Source organism: Zingiber officinale, chromosome 7A (assembly GCF_018446385.1).
Source record: "Zingiber officinale cultivar Zhangliang chromosome 7A, Zo_v1.1, whole genome shotgun sequence".
Taxonomy (NCBI): Eukaryota; Viridiplantae; Streptophyta; class Magnoliopsida; order Zingiberales; family Zingiberaceae; genus Zingiber; species Zingiber officinale.
In genome coordinates this window covers 1,403,062-1,416,677 of record NC_055998.1, presented here as the reverse complement: position 1 = coordinate 1,416,677, position 13,616 = coordinate 1,403,062, and the positions used below count along the sequence as shown (strand labels likewise).

Sequence of the window (13,616 nt, the reverse complement as noted above, 5' to 3'; positions counted from 1 at the left end):
GTTGTCGTTCATAGCGACCATTCATCGTGTATATTGTTCTGGAATAGAAAATCATGATGTCAGTACAAAATCGGCATACCAGTAACAAAAATCGGTCATCTTCAATTCCTATATATAGAACAAATATATACAAAATACACAAGCAAAGAAAAACAAATTTTCTTTATTTAGGGAATCTTATGTGACTGACACATTGCATCGGTCGATCAGGAATCCGGATCTTAAGCTTAGTCTATCGTCCTCATTAGAACTAATCCAATTTGACATAGATTTCAAACTTATGTTTTATTATTGTTTAAGCTCATTTGAATCAATTTCAGACTTATTGATCAAACTTAGGTCTGTTTGATTTATCCAATTGCTCATTGGATTAAGTCTGACACATTAGAACAAATCTAATCTTTATATCAAATCTGACACAACAGAACTAATCTGGTCATATTTGATTAGCCCAACTTCTGTAATCAAGATCACCCAAATTAATTCAATAATAAACCGAACTGGTTAAATGAACAAATAATTTGAACCAGATCTAGGTATCATTGAATCAAACTGGAATGCTTAAATCAATTAATAATTTAAACCAGCCCTGAGTTTGATTGGACAAGTTGGTCTGGTTCAATTTTTAGTAAATTGAACTATAAATTCATTAAATATCTATTTATTAATTAATAATACATTTTTATGTATTTAATTAATTAATAAATATATTTAATTAAAATTTTACACATGCACTGGTTTAATTAAAGTCTTATGTATTGAAAAGAACGAATTAAACTATGCATTATGCTTCTCATTTTTTTTCAATTGATTCATAAATCGATTAAGCATTGTGCTTCGTCAAAAACTGAAGCACTGTTCACTCCGATTTTAAATCGATTGAAATTCATTTCAATTGATTCAATTGAATCGAATCGATTCGTTAATCGATTCAATTGACGGATGAACAGTAGGTACTGTTCATCTTCTTCTTGATAGAAAAAAATGAGCTTTCTCATGATAAATACGAGGCGTCTCGCAGTCGACTTCCATCGATATTTTAACGTGATCGTCGGTGCTCCTCTGCTGTCATATGTCCGGGAGGAAATCGCGACTTCGACAACATTGACGATTATTACGAAATCGCAATGTCACCATTTAACAGTTAATTTCATGCTTTCAGAATCATAATTTTGGCTCTGATACCATTGTTGACCCATATAGCATGAAACAAAAATAGAAACTAACTGTAAATGACTTACATTGATCTCCCGAAGAACTCGCTGAAGATGTCGTCGAGAAGACTGCTTCTGTCATCGAGAAGATCACCACTTGGAACCTCCTCGAAATCTTTCATGAACTAAATCCCAGATGTTCTGCTTTGCTTCTCTGTTCACCTCTAGAGCTTCTGCTCTTATGCCCTCTTTGATCACCTTCCCTTTTCCTTCGCCTTTCCTCTCTGATTACCTTGGACGCCTTTTATAAGATGGAAGAGGAAGACGAAGGGGAAAATACGCCCCTTCGTCTCCTTGACGTTTGCACAAAGGGGAGATGAAGGGGAAGCAATGCCCCTTCGTCTCCTCTCAAGGTCCAACAATGAAAGTAGTGGTCTTCCGTCGAGGAAGGGATTTTTGGTAGAGTCAAGGGAAGAAGAAGAACAGTGCTAGTAGGTCAACTATTGCGTTGATTGAAAAGAGAGACTCAACCCATTATTCAGCCAACACCCATGTGCTTATATAAGCTTGCGTAAGACCTCCACGTCAACTGCTAATTATGCCTCGGTGCACTGAGCAATGTGATGAGATGGTGGAACGTCTCTCACATGTCTTGTCGTGTGTCAGATTAGGATGACAACTGACGAATTCGGATCGATTTGATAAATCAACTCATCTTGCCAGAAACAATAGACTGTTGATGCTTTGATGGTCGCTAAAAAGAGAGGGATGAATTATCTTATAAAAATAAATTCAATCCATAGTTTAATTAAGAACACTTGTAATAATAAAAAAAGAGACTGATTAAAAGGACAGAGACATAAGAAGAATTACTTGGTTTGCAATCAGGAGATTGTTAATCCAAGGAAAATGAAACGTACTTTTCTGAATATCTCCTTCGGGCGGAGTAGCCTCTTATAACGTTAATAGGTCGCACACAATAGTAGAACAGTAAGAAAAGAATTACAAGTTGTTGTCTGAACTACTAAAAATAGAGTTATATTTATAGCACTATTCCAGGCGCCTAGAAGGGTTCTGGCGCCTGGAGTCAGATAGAATTCTATCCCCGATGCGTCAATCAACGGACACATCGAATTTGACAAGAGTTACGTTTCGGGCACCCGGACACCTAAAAGTCAACTATGGTCTGGGCTCTCTACTTTGGTTTTGCTCGCCTCGGTCTGGGTCTTCTACTTCGGTTCCGCTTGCTTGGGTGATCTCGGTCATCCGAAATAGGGCTTACCCGAACCTAATTTCCGGCCTTCTCCTCGAGCAGCCTTCCTCCCTGACTTCTCGTCCCTCGAATGTCGCGTACGTTCTTCTTGTTCCTCGAACATCGCGTACATTGGTGCAAGAAAATATGAAAGTATTTACACATAGCTGAGAAAAGATGAACGGGGAATCGAAGGCCGACACAAAACTAGTCCTTAAAGAAGGGCAAGAAGTCGGTTAGAGGCTCATGGGGTCGATTATAGGCGGAGGGAATGACTATCTGATAGTCAGAAGGAAAATGGTAGGTAGATTTCATTTGGTCTATTTCATCCCCATTAAATTGGACTTGATGGAAGTGTACCAAAGCTCAGGGACGGACACAGGAGGTTGCGGAGAATCGGCCATCGAAAACAAAGAAACCGAGAAGAAGCGACGCACGGATTCAACGAAGGAAAGAAGAAAGAATCTTATTGAGAAAGGTCGCCAGCGAAGATGAGCAAGAGAAACATCACAGAGCGTGCTCGAAAACGAAAATGAAAACGAAAATGAAAGCACAAGGCAATGTGAAGGAGACGGCGAGTTAATGAGGGTTTATAAATCTCGCGGTAAATCACTCCAAGCCATCCGATCAAGGGTTCCGCAAAACCAGGATAAGATTTGGTCGTAGAATTTGAAAAGGTGTTTGTCACATCATCAGAGGATATCCGTCTGTCACGTCGAACATGTGGGGGCAGTGAGTGGGGCACGTGGCAGCCGGCTACGGGAAAACATTAATGGGACTTAATTAAAAGGCATGAGCGGCGTGTTCGACTATAAGAATGAAAGATTTACACGGTCTTCTAGAAATTGAGATAACGTCAGCCACTATCATTGGACGCTCATATGAGAAAGTATAGAAAAATTCGCTAAGTGTTATCGTCAATCATCCCGATCGGCATAGAAACCTGACTATGGTATAGTCGAGCAGCTAATCCACCACCAGCCTTATGAGATATGATCCGAGCGGCAGCTACACACCGGGTCAGTAAAATAAAGCCGAACAAAGAAGATTATATGATCTGATCAGGAGCTCGAGAACATAGAAGGTCCGATCAGATGTGGAGGTTATCAAAGACGCTACTTATCCAGTCAATCGAACTTGCAGTCTCCTTTGACTAGACTTGAGGAAAAGACTTATGATGCGATGATAAAAGAGGGCCACTAAGTGTGGGTCAAAGGATGGAGATAGCAACCAACGTGGAGGTCAAAGTCAAGAAGGTCAACGTCAAAGAACAACAAGCTCACCTAAGGGGAGTCGAGCGAAGCTCTCTTGTAGTGGCAGATTGGGCATGAACTGCCCGATTGGCAAAGGTTTGGTCCAAACAGAACGCTCGTACAACCAAGATCATCAGGCGCTCATCACGGAGAAGAGGAATATTGGGACGACCGAAGCGTTAGTCTGGTCGGGCGAAAATAAACTACCGAGTGGAGTCACTATAGGGAAGAGTAGCCGAGTCTGATCGAGCGAAGGAGTTCCTAGCTGAGCGACTATCCCGCTTGGCCGAGTAGAGGGATCATTGATGTATCTCTCAATATCCTTTTGGGAGATATTGCCACTGACACAAGACATGATCAATAGGCGAATCGTACGACGGAAGCTTCTATTGTCTTGTCGAGGATATGCATATCCTGTTAATGTATAGTGTTAGAGACACTTTTCTGATAGGTTCTTTCATAGGACAAATTGGAGAACGTACCCACGTCTTGAGAAACGTGCACATTGTCTGCTGGGGAGCTATATAAAGGGGAGTCCGTGCACCGACAGAAATACACATTATTCACTATTTATGCTGGTACTCACTGTTGCTCCGTCTCCTTCCCTCTTTTCGGTGACTGACTTGAGCATCGGAGGGCCAACGCCAGATACCCCTTTCCTGGCTTGGCACTGACGTTTCTTGTGTTACAGAATGAAACGAGTTTACATCCAATTAACACAGCAGCTACTATCTCAGTAAGCCATCTTCCCAATTTTCGGACAGAAACAATATGTAACAAGTTGTTTCCCTGATACGAGATTCAAAAAACATTCGAATGATTCAAGATCACTTTCAAGCATTATATTGACCAAATATGCCTGCCATGGCATATACGATTGTTTCAAGCAAACATATATAATGAAAAAAAAAAATCAGGTCAGTAGTTGTTCGTAGCAACTTCTATGCCAATATCTTGTCCTCCACCCAAGGATAGAAAAACCCTGAGCTGTGGGAATTGCCTCCATCCTTGAGTGGATAACCTTTCTGGTGCTGTTTGCCTGCGCTGATTCGGCCCACTGGAGCCACTGGAGGTCCATCCTTCACCAGAGAAGTCACCCAGGACACGTCGGGTTCGTTCGATCCAGGGGTCAAAGATACGCCTCCGTGCACGGCCTGGTTGTTGCGGAATGCAAAGGAAGCAGATTTCTTGAGCTTGCTCAATTCCTCGCCTTGGACGCTCCAATCCAATTTACCGTCTGGTGAGCGCCAATCGGACACCGCCGGTGGTGCGATAGTGGCCGTCGTCATTGCAGATAGGGTGGACTGGCGCCCAGCAGATGCCCCGCGGTCGCAGAAGCTTAAGCTCCGTTTAGCAAACGCAGAAGCTCTCGAGTTCATGATGGCCTTCGCCGTCGAATGGTCGAGTCCGAAGGAGGAGGATGCAGTGGCAGTTGGGGAGGCAGATGAGGAGCTACCATAGCTAGACAGCAATTGAGACGGCTGCATCGATCTCACAGAGAGCCCCTGCAATTTGTTCAATAGTGATGGATCGACGGAACCCAACAAATAGTTGTAATCAGTAGCCCCAGCTGCAGCGAAGCTGTTTGTTCTTCGGACATCATCAATAAGCTTCTTCTGATACCCTTCCAATCCAAGCAACTCCAGGTCGACCTCCATGTTCCTGGCACTCTTTGAAGTGTTCAGCCTATTGCTCGGCAGCTGCAACGCTGTTGATGTCGCGACGCTTCCTGTCTGAGAAGACGCCGGCGAACCTGATTGCTGCATCAGCAACAGGGCCGTCGCCATGTCCATGGATGAAACGCCCGGATGCGGCGAAGATTTGGGCGATGGAAACGCTGCCGTTCCAGTCATCGAAGCGGCGGAGGGGTTCACCGTACGCAGCTCGTCCACCTTGTGCGCAAAGAAGCAGACTCGGCGGTTGCATCCAGTCTCATCCTTGCAAAGCCGGGTCCGGTACTGTGCCGGGTGGAGCCAACTCTCGAACACCCCGTGGGCGTATTCGCAGGCATCGCCGTTGCGGCAACTGCCTTTGCGGAACTCAGGGCACGGCACGCAGCTGTAGGAGTGCTTCCGCGGATCTCGTCGCCGGGCGTTCTCGCCGGGGTGGGCGAAGGGGCATTCCGTCCAGTCGTGGGAGTAGGCACGGGAGCACGGCTTAATCTTGAAAGCATACATCCGGAACTCGTCGGTGATGTAGATCCCCGAATTGATGTCCGGAAGCGCCAAATCAGGGGACTGCGAGTATTCTTTCTTCTCGCCTACTTTAGCAACTACTTCTTCTTTAATTGGGGACGAACCCCTAGGGCAAGTGGGAGATCTCAAGATTACTTCGAGGGATTTGAAGGCCGGGTTCCAGAACTGCCGGGCGACGATATCCCCGGGTCGGTTGCCGCTCGCGTCGACGGCATCGATGACCTCGGGGGACGTGGCGATCAAGAGCTTAGCCGCTTCGAGGGATCCCTCCGATCCACCTGCGGCAGCACAGTGGAGGGCGGTGGCGCCGTCGGAGGCTGCGCGACGGGCGGCCTCGGCGGGGCGCGCGGAGAGGATGTAGCCCATCACAGAGGTGCTTCCGTAGAGAGCCGCGATCATGAGCGGGGTACGTAGCTGGTACGCCATCGCTCCGGCAGAGGAGCGGCAGTACCACGGAGCGGCGGCGTCGATCGGAACTCCGGCGTCCTCCACCGCTCGCTTGAAGGTGGAGAGGTCATCGGAGGCGGAAAGCTCGAGGAGAAGCGCGGCCGCCTCTAAGGAAGGGTTTCGCGCATCGGACCCGGTGCCGGCCGGCGGCGGGGAGGGCCTGCGGGGGCCGGGGCACATCTTGATGATTAATAAAATAAGCAGCAAAAAACACAATCACTGGAAATTGGAGTGAAGCGCATAGTCTCGCATGGAGGCTGCTTTTGTAGGCGCGTGCGGTGCGTTATTCAATAAAGTCCAAAACTATCTGTACGTTCGCATCCCGAATCTCCCTTTTGAAGTAACCTTTTATCACGGACGTAAATAGAATGCAAATAAAAGATAACAATAAGTTCGCCGTGTAACTCATGTCTGTCACCGAGGAGTGAATTTAGAATATCAAACATATTATGTACTCCTTCGATAAAATTCTCAATAATTATAAAAGGCACCCATACAAGAAACGTGCGTGGAAGGTGTGCGGGTCAAAGTGTTGACCGTCCGGAAGTTGCCTTCGTCCTACCGTCTCAATGGACCGAAATGACACGGGGGATGGGTGTGACGTCACTGGATGGCATCGATTACGTGGCATCGTGTGATTCGAAGACATCTGGACCCCATCACAAGCGCTTAGATAACTCCCGACTTGACGGTCACGTTCGCCGTTTAAGAAGGAAGAGGGGAGGAAGGAAGCGGACGCAAAAGTGGGGCCCTAATTGCGACTGGTCGTTAAAAGACTTGGAAGTTTTGATTGGAACCCAACATATATATAAATTTAATCAAGTGGACTCATTCGGAAAAATACACGCACTTCGCTTTTTAATTAAAAAAAAATCAATTTTTTTATTATGTCGACACATTCATGACGCGGATAGAAACCTAAAAACAACTGTGCAATATTTTTAATTTGTATTTATAAACAAGATGCTCGTTCCTCGATTCCTAAATTATCCAACAACAAGTGCAACATCCCACTAGATTCACATTTCATCGAACCTTGTCTTTCTATCATGTGACTGAGAGATCTTAGAGGTCAACTTCCACCTTAAAGTGCCGTATCCAGTTCTCTGAGGCCATTAGGGCACTTAGCAATAGTGAGGAGTTTGAGTCTAACCGAATGTGCGCTTGTAAGAATTGAGAAATCAGGTTAATTGAGCCGAGAATTACTACAACGAATATCAAGAACTTGAAACAACAAATTTTGAGAACATATTTACAAATTCAGTGAAACAGACATACATCCGTAGGAGCTTACAGGAACACAATAACATCCCTGAGCTTATTTGTAAAGAAGCCATTACTTCTCAGAAGCATTACTGGAAGCAGATACCCTGCAGATCGGGCAAACGTTCTTCATTTTCAACCACTGCGAGATGCAGCAAATATGGTACTCATGCCCACACTTCAGCCTTCCCAATTTTTTGTTCTCCTTGTATTCCTCCTGCAACCATTGCTTGCGCATGAGATATGATATTTCGTTGCTTAATGTTTTCCAAAATTTCTTGCGAGAATTTAATAGTAAGACGAGTGTAGGCATGGTTAGAGAAATAGGTACTTACCAGGCATATAGCACACTTTCCTTCATCCTGTATTTGTTCACAAGAAGGATGAACCGTCTTGACCAAGCAACTTGAGACACTATCTTCTGACAAACCTGTATTGGCATTTCCTATCCTTTCTCCCAGGGCAAGTAGTTCCTGAAAAAATTGAGCATCATATGATTCAGAGAACGCATAAAACTTTCTGTCAAAGTGGAAAAAAAAAAGATTTTTACTTGCCTCGTAGCTCATGCCGTCTATATCCAATCTCATGTCTCTGTGCTGATCATGTAGATTTGCAGCGTCATAGAAGGCCAACCGATCAACCACCATAGCAGACTGCATGATAGATATTGAAGTACAGAACAACTTAACATAAAAATAGGGAAAACAAAATCTGATGGATTATTTCATATTGAGTATATTTGTGGCCTGGCCACTAAAATCTTATAAATACAACATAGATAGTTCTAGAATGACAATAATTATTGCTTAATTAATTAGATCATCATTTACTAGGTTCTTGTGGCAATCTACACCCAAATTCCAACTCGGCTATCATTTACTAGGTTCTTGAAACCACACAATGCATGCATCTGCTTTAATTCTCAACATGTATATGCATTAATTCTCAAAATTAACACTCCCTCTTAATTTTGAGAGATCTAACACTCCAAACTTTTCGGTTGAAAGCACATCAAGTTACGACATCACTTCATCATAGAGTTAGCAAGCAAAGGAGAAATTGAGTTAGCTTTATGCAAGATTGGAGATCAAATAGCAGATATATTCATTGACTTGCTCAATCCTTCCTGGATGTATCGTAGTGAATTTGCATCCTTTTTGACATTCTCTTTATATTGCCTTTGTTGAGCAATTGTCCACACTGAAGGGGTTTCTGTTAGCAGTTCTTTGTAAGTTTTTTCAATTACTACCCAAAGATCCTATGAGATAAAAAATGTTTCCATTTGGCTACTCTAATAATCATAGTGCTCCCCATCAAAAATTGAAACTTGGCTTGGAGAGTATTGGACGAGGGTAGTTACCATTAGAAAAGGAAGAGAGTAAATAGAGGATCGATACCACTGATAGATATTGAAGAAAAGAACAACTTAACCGTATAAAAATAGGGAAAAATGAAATGTAATGGATTATCGCATATTGAGCATATTTGTGGCATAGCCGCGACAATCTTATAAATACATTATAGAAAGTTCTAGAATGACATTAGTTATTGCTTAATTAATTTGATCATCATTTATTAGGTTCTTCAAACCACACAATGTATGCATCTGCTTTAATTCTCAGCATGCATATGCATTAATTCTTAGCATGAATATGCATTAATTCTCAAAATTAAATTTTAACACTGCAATGTGATGAAAGAAATATATGGTTAAACTTCCAATGACTTATACAGTGGAATGAGGTTGGCTAACCACAGTTGATAAGAAGTATGGGCTTAAGAGAAACTCGATAATATTTTTTAAGTGGACTAATCAGAACTGAATTCTGTATGATCATATTGCTGTCATTTTCTGTCTCGAATAAGTTATGTTTCTCTAGTTTTATTACCATATACACGTGAACTTGTCTAACATAAGATGTGTTATTAGCTTTCAAATTCTTTGTGATTAACATTATGTCAAGCCTTATCCAAGAGTGTTTTTTTTTATTCCTGACCAGTAAACAATTGTTCTGCCATATTTAACTTATTATTTTTAGCTAGAAGATCTTTCCTTCCTATTTTATCAAATTTTATTTTTAAAAGTGAGCTAAAACGAGCACATTATGCCTTATTAAGTTGGATTGAAATAATAAATTAATTTGGCCTTGTTATGCCATTGCATGCAAATATATGAGCATATGGGATGCAATGGATATGCAAATGTGGATGCATTCGTCATTGTTTTCAGTAATAAATAGATGAAACATTAGAATGATGCAACCACAACAAAATCATTCAGGTAATACTTGTCATATTGTTAAAAAAAAAAAATCTACCTCAGGTGCCCATCTATTGGGGGTGTTCAGTCTATGATTCATCAAATGAGACCTCTGATGTGCACCTCTTGCACTAACCCCAGGGCTTGTATGTCCCACAATAGGAAGTAGCCTTAAAGATCTGGAAGATGAAGCTGTTTCCACTCCTACCGGTGCTCCAACATCCCTATTGCTATAAGGGATAAATGAATAATTGTGGGCACTTGCACTTTGCACTGGCCCAGTGGTTATAATGGAAGGGAGAATCGGCATGGGAGCATTTTGATTTCTGTTTTGTTCAAGATGAGAGCGATAATCACTGTTTGTGGCAGTTATGCCATTGCCAACATTATCTCTGGTGGTGGGTTGGTTCGACCTATGACTAAAAGAAATAGCATCTGCAATTTCCCAAAATAAAAGAATTTAGGAAAATGAAAAATATGCAGCCTAGTATCCAATGTGGTCATTTGAGTTACCTGCAGTTGGAATCCATCCATGGGGAACCATGTGTGCAGGAAAATGGCTCCACTGCTGAGTCATTCTTGAGCCTGATACTGCATCATCTGATGTATAAAGAGAATATGACATGTTTCTTGATGCATAGAACCAAGCAGGTGGATGAAAGTCTTCACTATGCCGGCTCCTCACATTCCTCAGTGATCCTTCACCAGGAGGATTCGTATCACTCATGTAACAGGCTGGCATGCCAGTAGTATTCAAAGACAAATTTTCAGGAGGTGGAGGAACATTTGGTTCTATACTAGCGGGGTAAGAGGGATAATTCATATGACTTCCAATTTGGGGATACCTAACAATATTAGTTTCAGCAGCAAGAGGTATAGTTGGGCTTTTTCTTTTGAAAGCGACTACTCTGTCAATATGAGGATAACTGGTACTGCATCTGTCGCCACTGAGAGATTGATTATAAGGAGGCAGCCAATGTGGGACTCGATTTGGAGGAAAGCTTGTACAGCCTCCATTATGCATGTTAACATACGAACTATTTGTCGTTCCTGCATTTGAAGGAATACAGGCTGGAAATGCTGAAATGAAATTAGATGATGGATGGTTGTTAGCTCTTGTTGCAAATTCAGGAGCAGTGGAATTGACCATGAGTGGTTCTGCAAGAACAAAGAATCATTTTCAAGATGAAGGCTTCAATTCAAGTCTTTGAATTTGATAATCGAATAATATTGGCCTAATCCCTGCAAAATAGAAGAAAATTCTATTAAGTACCCGAGACTAAGCCAGCATGATAATGAGGATGATGATAGGCTTCATTATGCTCCATCTTTGGCATCTAGAATTTATTGCATAGGAGATTTTGTACTAGCAGGTGCTATGTGAATTTTACTAAAAGGAACCTGCTGAAAGAAAACCAGTGTTTTAGCAACTGGATAATTGGAAAATATCTTGAACCAAAAGAACAAGGACAAACTGGATAAATCAGTTATCACTATATGAAGTTAATTATCTGCAGAAAACTTGTTTGAAAGAAAATTCTTTAGTAGAGTGAAATTTTTTTGTAGAAGCACGAGCTTCAACTGGTTCAAATTGTATCAGTTATGATGGAATGTCAAAATGGAATTTGGATACGTATTCATGAAGATGTTCAGTGTCTTAAGAACAGTAAATCCTGAAATTTAGTAGTAGGTAGGGAAGAGACACCATTTATCATAAAAGTAATTTTAATAAATAGCATATTTGGAAGGTAAACTGTAAAAACTACGACAAAAGACCATTCATAATACCAATAATCACAATTATCACAGTGCAGGTACAACAACAACAAGGCATCCTATTAGTAAACTCTACCCAATTTCAAGCCTCAAAGACTACCCACTCTATCCTAACCGAGATTATCCATCTGAATGTTGTCTTACCATTGCAAAGTTCCTGAGGCACAAACCTCTGTTATTTATTTCAAAACCAATATAACCAGCCGTAACAATGTGGGTAAGTCAGTTGTATAAATTGAAGACAATTTAATATATTAGGAGACTGAAAGCAATTTAAGATATTAGGAATGACTCATGTGACATGTGGGTTATGCTTCATTTGTCATGTCAAAATAAAATACCTTCAAAATCTATTGTTCTTATCTGGCAACTGGCTAGTTCCACTAGACAATTCTTTCTAGTAGTGATTTATCAGTTGTGTCAAGACTAATTGTTGTTATGGTAGTGATTCCAAAGTAATTACAATGAATTAAAACTTTAGGTCAGGCCCAGAAAAAGAGTAACAGAAGAAAAAAAAACAACTAAATTTCTTTCATGAAATTAATTCAATGCTGCAGACTTTCAGTCAATAAATGTATTAGAAGGTTTATTGAGATAAGACAAATGAGTAGCTTAAGAAATTACATCAACAGCACATATCTCTCAAGGCTTGATTAAATGGATCTGGTAGCTCATACAATGAATGTAACAACATAGTATGCTATTAATCTGAGAGTAGGTAAAAGCATGCATGACAAGAAGATATATTTGTTAATAAATAATCATATTATTATGACAAGGACTCAACTGATATAAACATAAAACAATCTTTGTGGTGATAGACTAAAGCCAGCAAGTTTCACAATCTACAAGATGCAATCTTAACAATCACTTTATGCTATGCTACTCATACTCAAGTATGAGCATCTAACGCAGGTGCAGATACAAGGGACTAACACAACTATTACACAGAACCAATAAATATATTCAAAGCACACTTAGAATGGCAATGTCCAAGATTTTAAATGAGGGCGTAAATTGAAAGCCCAAGTATTGGAGCTTATAAGTTGATTGGATCATCTTTTAGTAGCAGCAGAATTCTCATTTATCTAAATCTCTTTTTGTTTTTCACTTGGTTCATGTTGAATCACCGAAAAAAACTGGACCATATAATCAGAAGCAGCGAGTCTTCAGTCTTCGCTCTACATATCAAACTAGCAACTTTGTCTCATGTGATCTTCCTGCCTTCGGTGTTGAAATTTCTAAGAGACGTGTTTGATGAAATCATTTCAGCATTATTCATTCGTACCACACTACAGCAAGTATACTAGAAAATGATGAGCAACCAAAGTACAAGATGCAGCTATGGGTATCCTAGAAAAGTTAACAATAAAACAACAGCAGCATCAAGTGATACTGCTATCATGAGTACCATCTAAATAGTCCTCATCGTGCGACTTAGATCTCCGGGGATAAACAAAAAGAGTTAAAATCATCTCATCATATAATTTGAACGAATTTTATCTGAGTAATTGCAATCATCGGTAGCAATTCGAAGGATGAACGGAATATATGGAACCCACGATGCAAGAAAAAAGAAATCCTAAGATGTGATCGATAATCTATTCAAATTGATGTTACCCTAGTGTTCTTCGTAAAGGAAAATAGACAATTATTAACTCTATTTTCAGAAAATCAAGCGCGCATAATATCCTCTTGCGGGAGATTAAGCCAAAAACACCGCATTGTAAATTGTCAAACGGACAGGTCGTAAAACCAACATCAGATAGGAACAAAAAAGGATGATCGGGCGATACCTAACGAAATTCCTCCGCTACGACGTTGCCCGCTCTGCGTTTAGGGTTACAAGAGGAGAGGGATGGACGCCGACGGAAGGAAAGAGAGCTCAATAGCGTCACGCGACGGCTAATGTTTCCCTCCTCTGGCAACTATCCTCTGGATTATATAGAGAAAGACGCAAGGACAGGAAGACGGAGCAACGACCCTTAATTGCTCGAGCAAAGCTGTTCCTTTAAA

General features: G+C 41.3%; 2 protein-coding genes across 4 annotated transcripts; both read right to left on the bottom strand.

The window, feature by feature from the left end:
* Positions 1 to 4,431: 4,431 nt before the first annotated feature.
* LOC122000703 (zinc finger CCCH domain-containing protein 33-like) lies at positions 4,432 to 6,549 on the bottom strand. The gene has a single exon (XM_042555126.1). The coding sequence runs from the start codon at positions 6,479 to 6,481 to the stop codon at positions 4,601 to 4,603; it is 1,881 nt and encodes a 626-aa protein (XP_042411060.1). The 5' UTR covers positions 6,482 to 6,549; the 3' UTR covers positions 4,432 to 4,600.
* A 969-nt stretch (positions 6,550 to 7,518) lies between these two features.
* Positions 7,519 to 13,604, bottom strand: LOC122000701 (probable E3 ubiquitin-protein ligase RHG1A). 3 transcript variants are annotated; one of them, XM_042555123.1, is made up of 7 exons: positions 13,397 to 13,604; positions 11,098 to 11,228; positions 10,338 to 10,982; positions 9,883 to 10,259; positions 8,119 to 8,217; positions 7,900 to 8,037; positions 7,519 to 7,781 (listed from the first exon to the last, which is right to left on the bottom strand). In XM_042555123.1, exons 2-7 carry the CDS (start codon positions 11,159 to 11,161, stop codon positions 7,638 to 7,640), a joined length of 1,467 nt encoding a protein of 488 aa, XP_042411057.1. In that variant the 5' UTR covers positions 11,162 to 11,228; positions 13,397 to 13,604; the 3' UTR covers positions 7,519 to 7,637. The 3 variants fall into 3 exon arrangements, with proteins under 3 accessions (XP_042411057.1, XP_042411058.1, XP_042411059.1); XM_042555124.1 differs by having other exon boundaries at positions 11,098 to 11,225; XM_042555125.1 differs by lacking the exon at positions 11,098 to 11,228 and having other exon boundaries at positions 10,338 to 11,066.
* Positions 13,605 to 13,616: the final 12 nt, after the last annotated feature.